The sequence below is a fragment of the Amborella trichopoda genome, chromosome 1, assembly GCF_054954075.1.
Source record: "Amborella trichopoda isolate Santa Cruz 75 chromosome 1, AtrichopodaSantaCruz75HAP2 v2.0, whole genome shotgun sequence".
Lineage (NCBI taxonomy): Eukaryota > Viridiplantae > Streptophyta > Magnoliopsida > Amborellales > Amborellaceae > Amborella > Amborella trichopoda.
The window spans coordinates 54,164,265-54,186,847 of record NC_142336.1 but is presented as its reverse complement, the minus strand read 5'-3'; the positions used below and the strand labels follow the sequence as shown (position 1 = coordinate 54,186,847).

General features: G+C 35.3%; 1 protein-coding gene across 17 annotated transcripts; it reads left to right on the top strand.

Moving 5' to 3' along the window:
* The first annotated feature begins 2,568 nt into the window (after positions 1-2,568).
* LOC18434769 (MBOAT (membrane bound O-acyl transferase) family protein) lies at positions 2,569-21,640 on the top strand. 17 transcript variants are annotated; one of them, XM_088874155.1, is made up of 21 exons: positions 4,992-5,130; positions 5,257-5,327; positions 6,077-6,258; positions 6,348-6,396; positions 7,908-7,963; positions 8,912-9,015; positions 9,142-9,210; positions 9,497-9,567; positions 10,908-10,967; positions 11,457-11,529; positions 12,935-13,048; positions 13,458-13,582; positions 13,685-13,736; positions 17,898-17,960; positions 19,262-19,371; positions 19,454-19,546; positions 19,701-19,782; positions 19,970-20,047; positions 20,897-20,972; positions 21,050-21,099; positions 21,222-21,640. In XM_088874155.1, the coding sequence occupies exons 10-21, from the start codon at positions 11,482-11,484 to the stop codon at positions 21,300-21,302; spliced, it is 972 nt and encodes a 323-aa protein (XP_088730281.1). In that variant the 5' UTR covers positions 4,992-5,130; positions 5,257-5,327; positions 6,077-6,258; positions 6,348-6,396; positions 7,908-7,963; positions 8,912-9,015; positions 9,142-9,210; positions 9,497-9,567; positions 10,908-10,967; positions 11,457-11,481; the 3' UTR covers positions 21,303-21,640. The 17 variants fall into 17 exon arrangements, 11 of the variants coding, with proteins under 11 accessions (XP_020523227.2, XP_011623670.2, XP_088730237.1 ...); XM_088874150.1 differs by having other exon boundaries at positions 4,999-5,130; positions 9,146-9,210; XM_088874158.1 differs by having other exon boundaries at positions 4,999-5,130; positions 9,126-9,210.
* The last annotated feature ends 943 nt before the right edge of the window (positions 21,641-22,583 follow it).

Below are 22,583 nucleotides of genomic sequence, written 5' to 3'. Positions count from 1 at the left end.
GGGACGCTATATATATATATATATATATATATATATATATATATATATATATATCGAGTAGACACTTGTCTCCTGCTCAGGCATCACTCTTCAAGTCTAAGGTCCTCTCTAGTTTTGTGCTATTTGTTTATTCCCACATCGATCTACCGTCTCTCTTCAAGCTTCAACTCATTTTTAGTTTTCGTTTTTGTTTTTAATTTCCTCCATGCCCGATAATGGGAAATCTACTATTTTTTACTAATATTTATTAGTTAATTAGAAAAATTAAACAAATAAGTAAATATGCAAGTATTTACACATTTCCTGATATTTATTAATAAAACAATAAATTCCTCGATCCTTTTAAATTCGCCAATCTTTTGTATTGAACAATTTTTATATTTTATATTTACTAATTCCTGAACATTTATCAGTGAACAAGTAAATTTGTCAGTGTTTTTACTTTATTAATCAGTTATTCAAAAAATATATTAAATCAGTAAATCTACTGATATTTACTAGTTTTATTATATGTCAATAAATCAGTTAAATTGTCAATGTGTTGAACTATTGGCATTAATCAATTTATTAGGAAAAATGTGATAATCAGTGAGTTTCTTGGTACTAATTTGTTAAATGGGAAAAGTTGTGTATTTTTCATTACTTTGAGAGTAGATATATATAGAGATTTATTTGATTGTAATCCCCACATCATTGGGATATATTACATAGTTACAACTTTTGACTTGGTATATGACGACTCAACAAGATAAAAGATATACACGATTCTCTTGACTTGGTGTGCATCTAGCACTCCTCCTCAAGTTGGAGTGTGAATATCAAGAACATCTAACTTATGGATCAGAGTATTGAACTGATCTTTGCCCAATGACTTGGTGAAAATGTCATCAACGTTATGAGATGTAGGGACGTATGAAGGTCGTAGGAGACATTCTTGAATTTTGTCTTTGACAAAGTGATAATTAATTTCTATGTGTTTTATAAGCTCGTGGAATACAAAGTTGGCAGCTATGTGTAAAGCCGCTTGATCATCACATAAAAGTAGTGCAGACTGGGTATGAGCCACATCTAAGTCTTGAAGCAGATAACATGGTCAGGTGAGTTCACATGTTGTCGATGCCATGACTTTGTACTCAACTTTAGTTGAGGACCAAGAAACAATAGTTAGTTTCATGGTTTTCTAAGAAATAGGTGAGGTCACAAGCATGGCACAATATCTAGTACTTGATCTTTGTGTGTTTGGGTAACTTGCCCAGTCTTAGTCACAAAAGACTCGAAGGTGTAGGGAGCTATCGGCAGGCATATATAGACCTTGGCCAATTGATTTCCTGAGGTAGCAAAGAACTCTATGTGTAGCAACTAAGTGGGGCATCTGCAGGTTGTTCACAAATTGACTTAGAAGATGAATTGAATAAACGATATTAGGTCTAGTCATAGATCAGTAGATGGGCCGACCAACTAAACGTTGATATTGAATGGGGTTAGAGAGGAGATCACCACTATTTGAATTGAGTTTCAAATTTTGCTCCATTGAAAAATCTATAGGTTTGTCCCCAAGCAGCCTCATGTCATCTAAGATCTCAAGTGTATACTTGCGCAAAGATAAACAAATACAATAACGAGAGCAAGTGCCTAGAAAGTGTTTTAGAGGACCAAGGTCTTTAATATGAAATTGGCATTGGAGAATTTTTTGTGAGTTTGTTAATAGCATGTGGATTATTCTTGGTAACAATAATGTCATCCACATATACAAGGACCAGTGTAAACTCATTCAGGGTTTGACAAATAAAAATAAAATCGACAGCTCTGGATTGTGTAAACCTAGTGTCTTGGAGAGCAGTTGAAAACTTAGCAAACCATTATCAGGATGCCTATTTGAGACTGTAAAGTTTCTCCATCTGTCTTGAAAAACTGGGAGGCATAGTTATATATACATATTCATTTAAATCCCCATATAAGAAGGCATTTTGGACATCCAACTTATGTAAGGGTCAATGTCGTATAGAAGCAATAGCAATAAGGCAACGTACAATGACTAACTTTGCAATTGGAACGAAAGCTTCATGGTAGTTCAAACCTATTTACATCCGAGGGGCTTCTTGTCAGGTGGAAAGAGAGTAAACGACCAAGTCTTGTTTTGTTCGAGGGACCAAAATTCATTTGTCATTGCTTCATACCATTTGGGATCACACATAACTTGTGAAAATGAGGTGGGTTCAGGTATAGAAGATACAATTAGGACAAATTTGCATATGAAACATAATTTGACAAGTGATGTCGAGTATCTTTTTTTCGAACCTGTCATAGAAGGTGCCATGGAGTGACATGGTACTATGGCTTGTGAATAATGGAAATCAAGGAGATATGAGGGTGGTTGATGAATTCGATGGGACTGACAAGGGAGATGCATATTGATGTCATGGGCTTAGACATCAGAGGAAAGCTGACCAGTATCCATGTGGGAGGTAGGTATTTGGTGGGAATTACGTGAGCTATGTGAAGATGCATGATCGGTGTGAAGGAAGGTAGCTCGCTATTAATTTGAGTAGCAGCGGGGGATGGTAAGCTATCGGGAGGGGGAACATTACCATCGGGAGGGGGAACATGGTCTGGTGAGGTAGGTGGTAGGTGTGTTGAGGAAGATTGTTTGATGGAAGCCTACATCGTGATTGGTAAAAAAAAGACTGGTTTTGGAGATCAAACAAACGATAGTCTTCCTGTCCGTATCTGTAGTCAAATTTCTCGCGGTTGTGTGCAAGAGTGGTTGCATAATATAAGCAACCAAAATACCTGTAAATGTGAATAGGTTGGAGGCTTGTGAAAAAGTTGTTCATAAGAGGTTTTGTAGGATAGTACAGGGGTTAGGATACGATTTAGAAGACATGTAGCGGTTAATATGCAGCTACTCCAAAGTTGAATTGGCAAATGAGCTTGAAAGCGTAAGGTACAAGCGATTTTCAATAATATAATGATTTTGTGTTTAGCAACACCGTTTTGTTGCGGAGTAACAACACAATTATGTTGTTGAAGAACACCATTTTCTTGAAAAGTTCCTCGTCTTTAGAAAAAATTTGGGAGCCGGTTTTGTTTGATTTTACAATTAAATTGTGTGTTGACTAGAGCAAAAACATAATTCAAAAAATTTAATATTTTTTATTTAAAATGCATTATGAATACACATGTATATCGAGAGAAGTCATCGACAAAAGTAAAAAAAATAATGAGCTCCAAAATGAGAAGGTGTGGAGTAACACCCCAAATATCACAATTTATTAATTCAAATGGTGCAGTGGAGGCAATGGTGCTAGAATGAAGTAACAATCATGTTTGTTTGACAAGTAGACATATATCAATGATTTGAAGATATACTAGAAATTTTAGAAACAGTCTTAGATGAAGTGTTTATTCTTCCTAAAGAGACATGGCCTAGTCGCCAATGCCACATATCAAAACCAGCCAAGTTGGTTGAGAGGGTAGTACTCAGAATGTTAGAAGCATAAAAATAATAGTGACCACCATGTTATTTAGCCACTCCAAACATCATCTTCTTGGACTGGTCCTAAAAACACAATAATCACGAGAAAATGTAACTGGACAATGCTGAGAAGATGTGAGTTTGCTAACAAAGATAATATTAAAGGCAAATGAAGAAACACATAAAATATGATGGATATGGATATGTGGGTTAGTACTAATATGAGTGATTGGTGCAAATGTGCCATTTGGTAAGTGATCTTTTATCTTGTTGTACATCTAACATAATTTTTCCATATTTATAAGTAAATTTGTCAGTTTTTATTTTATCAATTAATCAAAAAAATAAATCAGTAAATCACTTGGTATATAACAATTTTCTAATATTATTAGTAAATGTGTAAGTACATCATGAGTTTTTTAACATTTGTTTACCATTCTTTAACTCATATGTAGATGAGAACAAATTTTAATATGAACATTATATTTTATAATAAATGCATTTGGTGGTTTGTAGTAAAAAATTCTTGCTCAAAATACGTTCGTAAGATTTTTTGCATTTGTCTACCACTCTTGACTTACATGCAGATAAGAACATATTTCAATCTAAACAGAACATTTTACAGGAATTGGGGTTGTAGAAAAAATTCTTATACAAAATATGTATTTCACACGAACTGGGGTTGTAGAAAATTTTTTTATACAAAATATGTATTTCACACGTATATAATGAATGAGTATGAAAGGTAGTTTCTAGCTTTCCCAATACCAAACAGGTAAAAATATAGCGCTACAAATTATCAAACAAGATTCCTTACTTTCACACTACAAATTTTCATTTTCCTCCTATACTCTAGGAAACACGACTGGTATTTTCTTGGGTAAACCGCAAAGACAGTTCTCAAACGCCGCTGGAATCTTTCTCCTGTCCGAAAATGGTATGATAGGGCTGCAGCCCTAGTAAAATAAGTAAAACCTCACCTCATAACTCATCGAAAATAGTAATTCAAGTATTGAAAAACCTTTACATCGATTATCTTGGCTTAAACATTATGATTGTGGAAAAAAATTAGGATTTCAAGCTCTAAACATAATGTTTATTGTAACAAATTATTTATTTCGTTCATTTCACCTTTAAAATAAATGTTTATAAATCGTGGAGCAAGATTTGTACTTTCTTTTTTTAGTGGGGATCGTCTAGAAAGAGACTATTTGTAATCTAATTTGATATTTAACGAGTGGAAATGATTATGAAATTCACGTATAAAAGATAAATGGTCAACGCAATTTATTTTTTAGAATCAAATTTATAATTTGTCTTTTAAAATCAAATTTTATTATGAGTAATAAAAATTGATTTTTATGTTGTCGAAAGTGCTCTCGGGACGAGGATTTAAGATGAGGCTTCATTTTGTTTAGCATAGGCCTTTGTGATCTCTCTCTCGTCCTTCGCCACTTCATTTATGATCGCTCTCTCTTGTCCTTCGCCTATAAATTTCATGCGGCTTTGGCGCCACTGAGCCCGCGTTGATCCCTCTGAGGAACCCATGGAAATCAATTGCAGGCACTTCAAGTACCTTGAACTCGTCCTCCTCACCTTTTACGCTGTTGCATTCTATGTCATCCTCATCAGACGTTCCCTGCATCTCTCCCATGGTTGGTTCTCTACTTTATTCTCTTTATTTACGAGCTTCTTTTAGGGCATGATTTGTTTTTTCTCAGTGATTTAGGGCCAATTTAGGGTGTCTATGTTTTATTCTTCTCATTCTTCTTTTTTTGCAGAATATCTGGTTTGGCATGGCTCTGCAACACCTCGAAATTTTGTACAGGGATGGTTATGGGGCCGACCTAACGTATGGATATTTTCATATTTAATTTGCTCCATTTGTGTGCACTGTAATTTGATGTGTTATTCTGGTTTAAATGGTGTTGAAATTGGCTATGATCTTCTAGTTATAATTGCAGTGCAATTTACTTTAACTATGCGAAAGAGACAGAGAGAAAGACTCGAAGCATTTGTATATATAGAATGCAGATTTATTATTGATATACTGGAATCGCTATATGCTTTATTACAGTATTTGAAAATGGTGCTGCTAGAAACTCTAAAACATGTTTTGTTAAATATATTTTAGCTTCATTCCACTTAAAAGTAACTGGTATTGTATTTTTTTTTGCTATTTGTTAGGGTAAGTAACTTTGTGTTCCTATTTTGTTTATCTGATTCACGAGTAGACTATCACACCCTCTCGAAATTTAGGGAAGCTCGACAGTCTCTTGGATATTTCATCATAGGTAATGCAGCAAAGTGTATTATGCCTGATTTTCACTGTTTATTTGTTGTGAAGTTCATTTGTTGCAAACACAATGGATGCCTCACTTGTGTGCCATATACCTCTATGCACTATGCGGCTGTCTGGTGTGATTACCTTTCATTTTAAGCATGAAGATGCTGTCTATTTATCTGCAAAGCTAATTTCTCTTGGGGATGATACTTTTTAAGTTTTGCTACTTCAGTCCATGTAAAATGTGTGTTGCTATAGAAAAACCTGTGATGATCTATTGATTTTCATTTGCAATTTAAATTCTGACTATTTTGCAGGACCTCACTGATTCACAATGGAGAAACTTTCGTGGGAATTTACCCATTCTTACTGTTGTAATGGGGGTATTCACATTTGTAGCAAATACCTTGAGGTCATCATTTCAGCTCAAAGGGAGAGGCATGTCGATTGTTTGGTTAATAATCTCCTTGTCTTATCTGGCTTATCTGCATGGTGCTTGGTGCGTTTATTGATCTTGACCTTCTTCATACTCATCTTGTTGTGTATGAATTTATACAACTATCTAATTTTCTTGAATTTTAAATGCAGCATCTTATTTATCCTTTCAATTGCTTCTGGAAACTTCATTTTAGTGAAGGTGAGTCCTCTGCTTGTGTAGAATTTCCTTTTCTTTTTCTGATGAAAATGAGTAAACCCATGTTTTGTAGGTCATGAAATGTTTGTGTTCTTTCTGGCCAATCATGCATTGTATATGTTAAAATACAGCCAAATTTAGTAAGCTAGCACACATTGATGTACTGTGAGGGCTACTGTATATTGAGATTCATTCAGGTTCATTACGGTGAAATGATGGTTGTGTGATCATACCAAGGTTACTTTGCTTTCGTTATGTTTAGCTTGCATTTGGACCAAATATTTTTGTATTTATATTTTTCATGATAGATAAAATTAGTAGTTGTGTTTGATTCTGAACTTATATCTATATCTGGCAGGTTCTGCATTATTGAGCTTATATTTAGTACCCACTCATTTTTGTTGGTTTAAAAGATGAAGTTTTTTTTAGGAACATCTTTAGATTGGGGTTTTCCAGTTCCAATGACTGTTTTTGTTGCTGTTAGGGAAAGTATAGTTTATTGCTGCTGTGTATCTTTGGGATCAGGCGCTAGTTCTGGGCCTCTATCATGTTAATTTCATATCAGACTCATTTGAGTTTCGGTAAATGGATTTTCTTTCGTTAGATGGAACCTAAGGCAGTGGTATATTTGTTCCTTCTGTAATTAAATTCATGGATGGAAATGAGTGAATGCGTGTTTAGGTTACTCGTCTGAAATGGGAGAATATATTCTTTGGTGTGACACCTAGCTTTTATGAAGGAGATGAAGGGTTCGAATTCCAAAGTAGTGATATCAGCTTTTCTTCTTCCCTCGAAAGTTCCAAATAATGGGCCTTTAACCTGTTTGCCACAGCAAAATGCATTTGGACAAAGAAGTCGTATTTTTCTATTTCTTTGCTTTCTTTGAAACTTTCCGTTTGTTGTAGACAATAACCTAACTTAAAAAAAAGAAAAATAAAAAGAAAAGTAAAGAAAATGCTTGAATTGGCTGAATCATGAAATTGGTTCTGTTATTTGGCCGAGCGGCAATGGGCTCCATTTGCTAATTTTAAAACACCGGTCTGAACCACACTAACCTATGCAAAAGATGGTTTCCATGAGTGTCTTCTTGATTTAAAGAAAATGACTTTCTAACTCTGAAATAATCTAAGATTTGATTCTATTGTCTTTATGTTGATTGGGGATTTGAGGGATGCATCAAATATTGCATATGGTTAAACAAGGGGTATACTTCTTTACAGCGAATGGATTTTGTTTGTTGGAGAACTTCTTATGTATTGTCTTCTCTCATTATCTTTTAGGTTCCTCAAGTATCTACAGAGGTAAATTCAGTAGCTAATAGCTTATTTAGTATATTTCTAACCAGGAATGTGATTGGATAGTGGGTATATTTGGCTACCAGTGTGAGCTAATTAAAATGTGCCCCAATAATGTGACTTGAAATCTAAATTTTTAATATATATATATATATATATAAGAAAAAGATTGTGACTTCCAATCTATAATTTCTGATTCTGTGATATGATTGTCTCTAGATCCATTTGAGCTGCACGTTATGTGGCAAGTAATTACCATTTCTAGGGACCTTGCTGTAAGTATTCAGCTTCAAAAATCTTGACAAGATGATTTTTTGTGGAAGATAATTGTTAGTAGTCTGTTTTGTTCATAAATTATATTCTCTTTTGGATGTTCTACAAAATTTGGGTCTATCATTACTAGAATCACATGCAATATGCCTTCGGACTTGTTGATGGATCAAGTGTTGTAGGCTGTGTATAGGTGATGGGCCCTGTTCTGCCCCAAAAATTTGGATATTCTGAGGTACTATGTCATAAAGATAAAAACATTTGTTGGAGGGACACAGTGAAACATTCTTTAAACCCTATCTATAAAGAGTTGTAACTCGCTCTGTGTCTAGTCCTAGTTTTCTTAAGTTTTTAATGGAAATCAAATAACTGTCCACCCCCGAACCTCATGCTCTGTTTCTTATTTGGACGCAGCAAATCAACTACCTATACAGTTTTTGAGGAATATTTTTTTCCAATAATTTATTTTTCATGTGGGGACCTGACAGGCAATACCTTGCATAAGATTGTCATACATTTTAAGTGACATAACATGATGCATGCATAATTTATCATATTTGCAACTAGAGAATTACCACCCATAGTCCCATAGTATGTATTTCATAATGCCAGAAGTAATCAACTGTCATTTACTATTTGCTTGTCTATGACTGTGAACTATATTCACTCTTGGAGATTCTGTCTAATTTCTGTTATGAATTTGAAGGTAATCGTCTTTTAGTTTTTGCCATTTTCCTTGACCAATCTCCATGTAGCTGTTTCTGGCTTCTTGTACTGTTCTGCTAGTTATGCAAGATACTTGTGCAATCACATAGGGCGAGCGAGCCCCATTTGCATACTGGTTTCATTTCATATATGGCTGAGACTGAGAAAGATGCATTCTAAATGTATTCTTTAGGCTTGAGGTTGTCCGGAATATCTGAATTTTCCATTGTTTGAATGTCTTTTTGTAGATATTTGCGTATTCAAAGTTATTCCCTTGCATCCTTTGGATATACAATCTATCATTCCTTATTTGCAACCGTATTTATGAAGGATATTCGTTCTCCTCAATTGGGTATGTTGTTTTAAGTCTTAAACAAAGAATGTACTTGTATTGTTTATGCTTTGGTCATGCAAATTTCCTGCAGAAGAAGTAATTGTTATTTGCTTATTTCGTGATCTTAGTTTGTGCTTGATGTAGACAGGCAGAATTGGGCAATTCTGGACAGCTATAGGGGCACTTTCAGATGGCACATTTGTTATAACCTCGGTATTCCTTATTGGACATTGTTTTTTAAAATACCTCTATATATCATTCTTTTCTTCCGTAACAATTTAACAGGGTTGGAGTGCATTTCTACACATGGTTCATTTATTTGCTTGAAGTTTTAACCATCATTTGCTTGTTTGCAATCAGAAATTGTGTAGGCTGCCATGCCAACCTTTTTGGTTACTCTGTCTCTTTTATTTTTCAATATTGGTGTTGATTTTCGTTCTTTTTAAAAAGTGCGAATAATATCTTTCTTTTTTTTGTTTTTTGGATGATACCATGGCAGTTGTTCTACGCATGATAAGCTTTGGATGTGACTACCATTGGGTATATAGAGCTTCACGAATTGACCATAAGGTATTGGCAACATAAAATGCACGTTTTGCTAGCTTTTTTGCATGATACTATGATTCTATCCTTTAATGGTTTCAATGAGATGGTTTTGAAGAGTATTCCCTGTATCAATGATGTAATTTACGTTTTGGGAGCAATTAAGTGGTTTATGTCTTCTCTGTGACCATGCTCGAGATACAAAAGGAGAAAAAGAAAACAACAATTTTGGGATAAAAAGCAAACGGAAATAAAAGTAGTGTTCGCATTCTTGGCTCGTCTATTAGGGATTTTATGGCCATATCACAATGTTGAAGTTTGAATCCCATCTATAATACCCAAACAAGTAGGAAACATATTCTATTAGTGTATCGACAATTAATCTGGATTACAAACTCAGTTTCGGGGTTCCTATCATTGTGAGCTATATTTTCTGGGAATAGTCTTTTGAAGCGCTACCATTACTTTGACATGGGGCTTCGAAATCTACTTCCATGTATTATGTTTTGACAGCTTTAGATGATTCTGCAAGGGTCTGGAATCTCTAAAATTTTGTTTGTACACTGCGAACCTAAGAGAATTTTGCAGTTTCTCATTCTCCTTTTTATTTTGATGCTTCACTTGATTTTTCTTTTTATGAGTAAGGACTTTGCTAGGTTGTCTGTAATGACACTATTGTACTTTTGTGGTTGGAATAATAATGTATTTCATGCTTTTGATATATGCCAGCCAATATTTCTAAGGTCCGAGGTCCCACTTATATGTAGAGACCCTCACATGGTTCATATTTATATGTTCTCATGTAAACATATTATTCTCTGTTATTATAGCTTGGTTTGCATGTTTGTGCATGCATGTGAGTCATTCATACAAAATTGATCATTTTCTTTTGAGAATTTTTATTCCAATTCCTCAAGGTGCATGTATATTTCTTAGCAATGAGAAACAAAAATGCAGTATCTATGATGATGTTATCCATGTCCAATTTGTTGTCCATGATGGGTTACATGTTTTTGTGTTGTATTAGCATGCTTCTGCATGATTTCCTGTGTTGCTATTTGGGTGTGGGTTTGTAGGCATGCACACTGTTTTTGCATCTTCAGTTCTGTAATTCCATCTTTTTGGTTTTCAAATTTCATAACAATTTCTCTACTTCACACGCATTTTTTTTTTCTAAACGTAAGTTTGTGTATATCGCACTTAACACACATTAATTTGTCATTTATGGATAGATGTGCATATATCATATGTTTGATTGTGTATGTGTGTATACACATGAACACACATGAATGTTTGTATGCGCTTACCACTCTTATATTACAATGAGGCTGATGATGCTGTTTCTTTTCTTTTGTGGTGGTTGGCAGAAACATACTCAAAATTGTAGTACTTGTTCTCTTGGAAAAGCATGCTATCATCTTCTACAGGTAGCTTTTGTCCTCAAGATTAGATTTTCTTCAGGGGTGTACCCTGGCATGTTTGTGATACCTGTTAAGAAGATCTCGACAACTTTATCTCATTGTACACCGTCTAAAACAGTCCAAGGGTGCTGTTTTATCTTAATGAGTATATGTTGTCTTTGCAACTTAGTGGCGGTGGGCTACCACAGCAAGATGTTTGCAGCAGGGCAATTTGATATCACTAGTCAGGATCACATTTTCTTCAAAAATTATGGCTACCAAAGTATACTGTAGGAGCAGGGGTATGGGGTGGGGGGGGGGGGGCAACGGGGGGATAGTGTCGATATATTTCCATAGATGTATGTACACCTGGGATGCTTCTTGCTTGTGGTTTGATAAAGGAAAATCCAGGGAACCTAATGCTTCATGACTGTTATTAGCTGTCTTTTCTTTTACTTCAGTGCCCCACTGCATCCGCCTGAGTTTAGATCCAAATCTCCCATTGTGCTCTTGTAGGGTAATATATGTGGGATGAGGTTCCATGTTCCAAGCTCCTCGATGTACATCAATTTGCCCTTCTCTCCTTAAGGTTAGGAATCTTTAACAATTTGACTTATGTTCCTACCTGAATAACCCACATTTATGCTATTCTAAGTTCCGAATTAGTGGTATTTTGGAAATTCATAAAAGCATTGTTTGGGAACACAAAAACTGGCACATCCTTTTCACCTTGGAAAAAATCTCATGGTTTCTCCGTCGTGGTATATTTTTGTTGGGGTAGTGTTCATTCTTTGTTTTGCAAGGACTGGTCTGCCTGCACTTTCTGTGACTCAGATATACATTTTATCTTTATTTGTTTAATGGACTCCTAGGGGGTTTAATGTACATATTTGAAATCCTCAAGGATCCAATGATCTTCTGTCTGAGACAATATTTATATTGGACACGGTTTGCAATCAGCCAAGCCCGCACATGTAGAAATGCGGGCTTAACTTTTTTAAATATAATTTGATCCTAATGATTAGAGAATATATAATCTTAACATGGAGATCATGAATATGAAAAAAAAAAAAAGAATTTTGAAAACTAGAAATAATAAATATATGAAGAAAACATTTGGATCGTTAGTTATAATTGTTTTTAGATGGACCAACTATTTGCGTCCATCTGTAAGATGGATGCTTTACACCTCTGGACCGTATAGGTCCAGCCGCATGAAACAATTGTTCATTTATATTTGGCTGTTGCTTACAGTGGTTTACAAATCTTCTTTTCATGGTATGTAATTCATTAGCTTGGGTCCTAAAAAAGTGGCACATCCATTTGTTCAGGAAAAGTTACAGGTTCTCTTTCTTCTGGGAATCAACGATGTGGTTTTACAAATGTTCTTTTCATGGTACGGAATTCATTAGCTTGGGTCCTAGAAAAGTGGCACATCCATTTGTTCAGGAAAAGTTATAGGTTCTCTTCCTTCCGGGAATGAACGATGTGGTTCCTTGAACAAAAGTTAAGTACATGATATTGAGAAACATTCGTGAGTCAGCATGATCCTACCTAATGTCATTGCTATGCAACTAGTACCCTTTTCAATTATTGTTATAAATAAAGAGCCACCAACATGGAGATTCATTGGCGCCATATCACCTAATGCTGTTATGAGAGGCTTGTCCAAATGTTGCACAAGTACGTGCTAATAAAAGTCGTAAAACGTAATTCTAGTTTTTATCGTGATATCGCCGCAGATATGTGCATTGGGCTCTCTTAATAGTTTTGTCTTTGCACTTCTTCTATTAATGCTTTCTCTGTTATAAGCATGTCATAGTTTATTTTGAGCAGGCATGCTTTTGATGCTACTCGGTGGAATGCATTCAGGACCATGTGTATTATTTCATTTTGTATCGGGCCAAGTTCTTGCCATGCTATATGTTTGACTTTATGTACATTGGTTTAGGGAGTTGTTTATCTTAATACTTGTGTATCATGCTGCATGACAGGAGAAGAGTGTTCCAATGGAGAGATTCTCCTTTGTGACATATCTGTGTTATCTCATCTATGCTCCTCTATATATTGCTGGACCCATTGCAAGCTTTAACGCATTTTCATCACAGGTTTGTCACATATTTTACGTCGCATTCTTTTACAATGTGTTGCTTTTTGGTTCACTCTCAGGAATAGGCTCATGCCTGTTGAGTAGAAGTTACATTTGAATGTTTTTGGTGTTACCAGTTGAGTGGAAAATTACATACTGTGCTCCAAATTTCTGTGATTTCTGTGTACACTTACGAAATTTATAGTTGATGGGTTGATTAGCTTTTATGTACATTCTATCTTGGGGATGAACAAGGTTACTCTTGTCAGTAGCATTTGATTGAAACTTGAAAAATAGAGATGAGAATGTGAGGCTTGAATTGAAACTTTTTTGCGCATTTTCATCAAGTATCATTTCTTTTTTTTTAAAACTTCTGTTTGCTTTCTTTGAAGTTTTGCATACCTTTCTAACTTGCTTAATATTTACAGTTGGATCTGCCTCAGAAAACTCATTCCGTTAAAAATATCATTTGTTATGGTGTCCGATGGGTTCTTAATCTTCTCCTTATGGAATTGATGACACATTTATTCTATTATAACGCTTTAGCGACAAGGTATGACATATTTTAGTCGGAAGTGTTCTTAACCACATTACTTGGTTTTTAAAACATACTATTCAGTTTTACCTTAAGATGTGCTTTTCTTTTGCTGTTTAGTGGCTTCTGGAGGCATTCATCTGCTTTTGAGACATTTGTGATCGGATATGGGGTAAGTGATATCTATTAATTATTGCTGTGGCTAAATCGTCATTTGCTCCATCCTTCTATTTTTCTCGACATCAATGCATTGAACTGTGAAAAGAGTTTTTTCTTTTTCTTCTTCTTTTGAAGTCTGTGAAAGAGATTTCTTATACTAATTATATTAGTGGTTCTTCCTGCACAGACAATTGGAAATGCTTGATTGCTTTGAAAAGCGTTTTTACTTCAACATGTTATGGACTAATCACATCTGTGTACTTCTTATGTAATTTGTTGTTTTCCTTTAAGAGATGATCAATATACTGAGAGTCTGCAAGAAGCTGTATAAGTGTATGGATAGTACTATATGTGACCAGTGATGAAAAACTCAATTTCAACTTGGAAAAAGTTGTTCACCTTGACATGCCCACTTACCTTGATTTATAAATGAAAAAAGTGACTTGTCTGAGATTTTTACAATTTTACTATATTTACTTTTTTTGGGTCATTTTATCACATAATGATACTGGTGGTGGAATTGTATGAAATCTGTTTTTCTTTATTGACTAACTAAGTTCAAGTACCACAAGACAACTGTTGGCTTTTCTCCTCGCTTTTCTGCAATTTGAAAAGCTTGGCCAAATTTTCTGAGTTTACTCTTCAACTTGGAAAATTGACTTGGATTTGGCACTATCAGAGTTGGGTAGAGAATTGCTCTGTGTGATCAGAGCTGGAGGCCTAGGGAACAGGTTTGGATGAGATTTGTTTAAGAAGCCGTGGATGCAGCAACTCAAATTAGTGTCTCAGAGATAAATGTCTAGCAGAGAAAGGGGTTCAATCTTTCTTATAGATGGCATTGACCAAATGGAAGTTAATGTGAGACCCACATCAGGTGTCATTCTGGGATCTGTGCACATGGAAATCATAATGCATTATGTGGACTTTTAGGTCACATCCAAATGATGAATTGGGATGTAACAAATGTTTATGGAGCTACTTTTTGTACCCAGATTGGAAGAATTGTGACTGCACAATATTTCAAGAAACACAAAATGCGGCTGCACACTGAAAACAATGATTAATGTTTTTGTTCACCCAAAAAAATTGATTAATAAGGGACACGTGTCACATCAATGTTTTTGTTGATCTTCTTATTTGCAGTAGCTAGTGTATTTAGTTATATGATCGAATGCGTGTTGATTTCCTCTGATGATCCAGAGCAGACTAAGCTGCGGGAGCATGGATATGTTCAAAGGGAGTGAGATATGACTTAGCGTCCCTTTATCCAGGGGCACGATTTGAATATGAATCTCCCATCTGAAGTCATTGTTAGTTTCATTTTCAAAATTAGAAACCCTAGATTTGGTGAATATGTGATGATGATCGGTGCACAGCCACGAGTATCTTCTTTGGAAGCGACAAATTCCTCCTAATTCTCGATCATATTTGGATGATGAAACCCTAGGAGGGATTCCAAGAAGAACAAGAAATAGTTTGAACAGTTTTTTTAGTAGTTTTTTAGGCTATTTTAGATTCTTTTTTATTTATTTCATTGTTGGATCAGTTAGGGACTTTTTATACATTTTAATTAAAGTTAGGGAGTTTAATTTCTATACTTAAGTTATGACCTTTTGGTCAGAAAGTTTAACTGTATAGACAAATATTGCCAAAACCAGCGTTTTAAAAAACGCCGAGTCGAACCGGACTCGCCCGGTTCGACTCGGAAATCGTGAAAAGGGACCGGATCGTCCAAAAAATCGGAAATCGTCCGGTTCTAGAGAGAACCGGGCGATTCTGTACAGTGAATCGTCGATTCACTGTACGGAATCGGCGAGTCCGAACAGTGAATCGGCGAGTCCCGTACGGAATTTTTTTTTTTTTTTTTTTTTTGTAATCCATGATAGATTTTTTTATAATACTTGATCGATTTTTTTGTAATCCATGATCGAATTGTTTTTGTTTTTTTGTAATCCATGATTGAATTTTTTGGTTTTTTGTAACCCATAATAGAATTTTTTGTAATCCATGATCGAAATGTTTGTTTTCTTTTCTTGTAATACATGATCGATTTTTTTGTTTTTTTTGTTTTTTTTTGTAACCCATGATAGAATTTTTTGTAATCCATGATCGAATGTTTTGTAATACATGATCGAAATGTTTGTTTTTTTTTTGTAATCCATGATCGAAATGTTTGTTTTTTTTTTTGTAATCCATGATTGAATTTTTTGTTTTTTGCTTTTTTTGTAACCCATGATAGAGTTTTTTGTAATTCATGATTGAATTTTTTGTAATCCATGATCGAACTATTTTTTTCTCTTTTTGTAATCCACGATTGAATTTTTTGTTTTTTTTTGTTTGTTTTTTTTGTTTGTTTTTTTTTGTAATCCATGATCGAATTTTATGTAATCCATGATCGAATTTTATGTAATCCATGATTGAATTTTTTGAAAATTTGTGATTTTTTTTGTTTAATCCATGATCGAATTTTTTTTTGTAATCCATGATAGAATTTTTTGAAAATTTGTGATTTTTTTTTTAATCCATGATCGATTTTTTTGAAAATTTGTTTTTAATCCATATTATTCAAAGAGAAAACGAGAGAGATGATGATTCTGAGGCCACCCTATCCCAGCCATATTATTCACATATCGAGTCCCAACAGCAACAGTGTAGGGATGAGCATGAAATACTGTAAATTAAATGCTGAATGGCGGTTCATGCAGGGAAAGAACATATCAATATTCGCATATTCATTCAAAAACATGAAAATTCTTAATGGAGTACCCTCATTTTTTATTGAATTCCTAAAAAACAATATTTATAATGAATTTTAATAATTTTTTCGAATTTTTTTTAAGCTTTATTCTGACCGATTCACCCGATTCCCGATCCGGATCGCCGATTCGCCGATCCGGATCGGTTTTTTGGAAGCCCGATCCGGGTCACCGATCCGTTTTTAAACCATTGGCCAAAACATTAAACATACAATTTAAGTGGGGCATGGATGGCTGGAGGGGGAATCATGTCATTTTTTTTTTTTGAGGAAAACAAACTTGTATTGAAGAAGAAAGAACAGAAACCTAAGGCTTGATCCCTAGCTGGGGAGAAAACCTTAGTGTTTCCGCAAAATTGCATGTGTTTGGCTGAGATTTTTTGCTGATTTTACTGTTTCTCAAGTTCTCTACATCAATATGTTTGCGAAAATCCCTACCAAGTCACCAACTACGTTCCGTACTACATATTTGGTGAATATTTTCATGTCCAAAAGAGAAAGATTATATTTAGGGAATATGTTGAAGTAAATAGCCCATGTTTCATAACATTTCATGCCCATTGAAATCTATATTCCACTGCTACAATGTGACCAAGTACTTATTAAAATTATATCCTTCATTAGATATAGAAATTATGTCGCAATGCATATTGGTACAATTGCCATGTGATTCATTGATGAGCATACTCATCTTCATGCATCACCGTTTCTTTCCCTGTTGCTCCATCTTGTAACTTGAAAATAAGTTTAAAAAACTGTTTGTTGTGGTTTTATAAATTAGGAAAAAGTTTAGATAAGGTTGCATCCTTATTTGTACAAATAAGATTGCAGTAATTTACACCATCCATTTTATTTGGCCAATGTAGATTTGACACTCTCTTAAAATACGTGCCATGTTTTGACACGATCTTAAAAGATGTGTCAAATCTACACTGTCTAAATAAAATGAATAGTATAGAGTATCGCAACCTTGTTTGTACAAATAAGGTTGCAACCTTATAAAAACCGCACCCTATATATTGTATAATAGAGGGAAAAGTATTTGGCCACTGCTGAGAAAGTGTGGTGTCCCTCATTTCTATATGATTTTTGGTGTTTTGAGAACCCAAACTCTACAGATCCATTCACTTGCACACTTAAATTATGAATCTGAAGAGAAAATGATTTGGAGCCCTAAAAGTAGTCCTTCTTGAATTACTGTTCATTTCAATAGACTGTGGATCAGTCAGATTTGCATCATTTTTAATAGCTCCAAGTCCTTTTAAGTAAATGTTAACAAAAAATCTATTTTAATGGTCCCAAATCCATTTTTCTTGTGCAGAAATGGATTTTCAGGGGTTCGGAATGGTTTTTGTATCTCACTGTTCTTGTTAAAATTGATGCTACTGTAAATGTTTGACAGTTGTGGGCCTGTGGCAGGTCTTAAATTTCATGTGGTTGAAATTCCTTCTCATTTGGCGTTATTTCCGCTTTTGGGCGCTGGTATGATCTTGTCTCTCCAATTATATGGTCAGCGGCGTTAACTATGATTTTGTCCATTTATATAGTTGCATGGACTTATTTAGTTCGTTGACTTAATTTGTAGCTACTTATTGTCAAACCCTTACTGGAATTCAATCAAACTGAATCCATATGATGTAATCTTGTTTTGTTGTACTGATGTCTGCTATAGTTTGTCATGCCTGATATTTTTCATCTCTTTCTTTTCAATGAGTGATGAACTCATAAAGAGGAAAAATGAACCTAATTTATGGTCGGTTAAAATCAAGAGGAAAAATGAACCTAATTTATGCTTGGTTAAAATCACAATTGGTATAGAATTCTTCACAATCGCTATAAAATTATTCACTCTCAACTTTGATTCCCTTTTTAGATAGTTTTCTGTTATATTAGTTGATTGAATTTAGCAGCCTGCTAAACAATTTCCCTGAAAAAACAAAATCCAGCTTCCGATGGATAACCACCATTAAGGCAACTATATAGTCATATTCATTGAGGCTCCTTCAATAGTCAGGAATCCCATGAGAATATAGAGTGGTTTTAAGTATATATAACTTGGCTGAAGTTCACATTGAATTTGCTGTCCCCAGTGGATTGGAAGACATTATCTCTTGCTCTCCATCAAAGTTTGTAACAAAGAAGCTTGAACCCAGTAGTAATGGGTTGACATTTGAACATATTTTAAAGAATGAAGCTTTAGAGACTCTATGGGGTTGGTTGCTCCATTAGCCCCTCTCTACATGAAACTTTTGAACACTTCCTGCCATCCTTAGAGCATTGAGAGCAGTTTGGTAGATACTAATCATCACACTTGTTAATCCCATATGAACACCATGACCTACACTAAACCTAACACCATTCCGAACTTCCCAAACCTATGCTTTAAGTCTTGCCTATGCTTGGGATTCGTGATGAGCATATTTACAAGGATTCCTTCCTCTATAGACTCACCTTCTGAACAGATTTTCTCTACAGCCATTTGGATATGAGAGTGACATTTAACCAGGTTTGGGATCCTGAATTCCCGGACCTCACGGTGACCTCTTTACAGTTGACAAGATGAAATTGCTTTTCTTGATCTCGACTTGTAGAGTGTCTCTTGCAAAGTGACCAAAGCACCTGGTATCTTAGATTCAGTGCCTCTATTGAACTGATTTTATCGTTTTTCTTCTTTGGTATTTGCAGATTATTAATGAAGGAAACATTGTGCTCTCTTGCTTGGTCTAGCAGTGTCTATAATTTGAAAATGGACATTGTTTTCTTTATGCATTATTTGAATGCAGATGGGAGGTGTAGAAGCTCCTGAAAATATGCCACGATGCATCAATAATTGTTATAGCTTGGAGGATTTCTGGAAAGGATGGCACTCATCTTTTAACAAATGGCTTGTCAGGTGCAATTTGGATTACTACGTTCTTCTTTTAAGTTTTCTTTCTTCAGGATTCCATATAACTCGAAACGGATATATGCTCCAGGTATATATATATCCCTCTGGGGGGAGCCCGAAGAAAGCTACTCATTGTTTGGGTTGTGTTCACATTTGTTGCAATCTGGCACGACCTAGAGTGGTAAATCTCAATCGAATTCTTTTCCTTTCAAAACAGGTTATCATCTATCTTGCTATGAGTGTAGTGGACATGCTAGTTGTTGGTTTAATAAAGTTGGCATCACCTAGCCTCTCTTGCATTTGTATTTTCTCATTTCAGGATTCTCTTGCTACAGGAAACTTCTGTCATGGGCATGGTTGACTTGTTTCTTGTGGGTGCCTGAAATACTCGTGAAGTTAGCGATGACTAATATTCAGGTAACACATTTTATGTTAACTACAGTTTTCTAATTTAGTTATCTACTTCATCTGGCCGTTGTGCTAGTTGGGCCCATTTGACAATACTATGCATTTATAATTTATCAAATATTGATCTTTTTTTTATAGGAAGTGTGTGGGCAGTTTTCATGATGCTTTATTTATGGTGAATATTTTATATGATTAGGCTAAGGGCATGTTTAGGCAGCTTATTCTCCGTGAACTCAGTGCTATGATTGGTGCCTTCACTATCACTGGTCTCATGGTATGGCTCTCTTTGTACCCTCACTTCCACATCTTTTTTTGATTTTTTTGTTTTCTTTTGATTTCCTTTCTTTTAATTTTGGCAACTAAAAATACTGGAAATTATTTAACTGCTTGTTCAATTTGGTATACTTTTTATGATGGGAATTTTGTTATTGTTTATTGGAGTAATGACTTAATTTCTAACTTTTGATTTTTTAAGCTTTGTTGCACTCATGGGTGGAGACATCGCTGATGATAGATGATCTCTAAGTATGGAGCTTAGTAAAGCATTCTCTTACGCATGTGCTTCCCTGCTGTAGGCTTCTTGTTCCATATGAAAGATGCATGCATTATTACCTGATTAGGGTTTTGAGGAACCTAACGAGCACTGCTCAGATACCCACTTTAAGATTGGCAGAGTGAAGGAATGACAACTTTGGCAAACTAGGACAATATCATTCTGTTATGGCATTTGTAATGTTGGGTGCGTGTTCTCTGGCTGTTTAATTTGTCCGGTGAACTCGTATCAACCTGAAATTCTGCATGTTTAACTGGCATATAGAATGGCTCAAATCCAGGGCGTAATATTTGGCGAACCCTGATGAGAAGCATTGAAGTAATTGACTGTTCTTAGAAAATCATGTGGAGAAACACATGAAATCACAGATATGCGGATAGGGTGTAGCCATACAGAATCTACCGAGGAGGCTCTCAAACCAATGCAGTTTTGCAGGAATAAAACAACTGGATGCAATTTCTCTTTGCCCATAGAAAAAAATTAGCCACTTTCGTTGTTCAGTTACCGCCACAATAATTGTTAAATTTTTATGCTCTTGTTTCACCTGTCGAACCTGGTGTTCTTTTGCAGATCACAAACCTTGTGGGTTATGTTATTGGACCAGCTGGCTTGGATTGGTTGAAGTCCAGAATGCTTAAACCAGATGGTATTTAAGGCACCCAAAACTCTTCGCTCTGCATGTTTTAGAGAATTGAGCAGCTATATTTACTTTATTTTGTGCAGGTCTACCTGTTCTTGGAGGTATTTATTTCACATTTTATGTGGGCACAAAGGTGAAATATCATACATGGCTTTTTGACTTAAATCTAATTTTATTTTTCTTGAGATGAGAAAAACTGAAAGTAACTGTCTTGCTTTGGCGAACCTCTCACTACTAAAACGCTTCTGGTTGCAGATTATGTTCCATATACGTGAGGCGAAGAGAAAATCACCCAATGGTTTGATAGGAAGTGAGAGGAAGAGAAATGTCATGTGAGTTCTCAATCCCAGGATGAGAAATATGGGGCAGGTTTGGCATTGATTGTCCCGTACTGTTGATTGCTTTTCGTTTCAGGGCGCCTCCATTTGAGTTGTGATCCGCATATAGCAATGAAATTTTGTCACTGTTAATAATTAAAAGAAAAAGAAAGGCGGCAACATTGCATTGGCTCATGCCCATGTGAGCGAAATGATGGATTTTCTTGCTTGTGTTAGGTTAGGTTGAGAATATGGAGGGTGTTGTGGCAATGTGTTGTGTATTTTTGTTTCCTTATATTGTGAAAATTGGTTTTTCTATTCATGAATTAATATATCTCCCTCTCTAGCGAGTAAAAATCCTGCTTAAGACTTGAGACCCCTCTCCCTCTCTCTCTCTCTCTCTACACGCATGGGATCTCAGAGTTTGCTTGTGGAGTCTTACGTGCTTGCCCACCCATGTCCATATTTCAGACTCCGAGCACACCAGTCATTGCATGTTCCGCAAAAAAGAAAAATGAAATGCGCAGACCCAGGCCTAGCATAAGTATGTAGGACCCCTATATCCACCCTCCGTGATTTATCACGGATGGTGAAGATGATCGGTGAGACAGCAACGTTTCTCTTTCATGTTACCGTGTGCTCTTATTCCCTTGTGCGGAAGACTAATTGGGAATTTTTTTAAAAAAAAAATTGGTAACTTTTTAAAATTTTACTAAATGATTATATTCAAAAGAACTTTTGGGTTTTCTAACATTTTGATCTCATATTTTAAAAAACAAATTGTTTCCATTCAATCTTGGAAGCATCCTTTTTTTTTTAAGTAAGCCCACGCAAGAAGAAATTTGAAAATTTTATTTTATTCGAGTATGGGTTGAAAATGTTGCATCAGGTTTGTAAAAATGTTCTTAGATTAGGATTTACTCGAGCAAGTAAATCGACAAAGTGCTCTTGAGAGTAGAGTAAATGGATACAATGCTCTTCAAGAGCATGAAATCTTTTAGCTTTGCACTCACTCTATGCGGGGGAAGGGGTCGGGGGAATGAGTTCATTGGGAATGAAATTTAAAATGTCATGTTGCAGTACGCATCACTACCTATGCCTTGAACCCATTCCAACCTCTCGTTTCTCTCTAGTAGAATTGGATCTCTTTGATCTGAATAGATTTCTTGCTTGTACGGAGCAGTTAGTGTGAACGTCACTCATTGGTTCACCTCATATTTTCAAAGAAAAGTTTATGTTGAAGTGTCAACCTTCTATTATAGAAGTGAGATTCACCTCAAAATCCTTCACAAAAGCTTTG

Excerpts from the sequence above, each read along its gene's own strand:
- LOC18434769 (XM_011625368.3), top strand. The coding sequence starts at position 5,022 with ATGGAAATCAATTGCAGGCACTTCAAGTACCTTGAACTCGTCCTCCTC. Across the intron at positions 13,737-17,897 it reads CATTTGTGATCGGATATGGG|GTCTTAAATTTCATGTGGTT; the intron begins GTAAGTGATATC and ends GGCCTGTGGCAG. Across the intron at positions 19,547-19,700 it reads ATCTGGCACGACCTAGAGTG|GAAACTTCTGTCATGGGCAT; the intron begins GTAAATCTCAAT and ends CTCTTGCTACAG.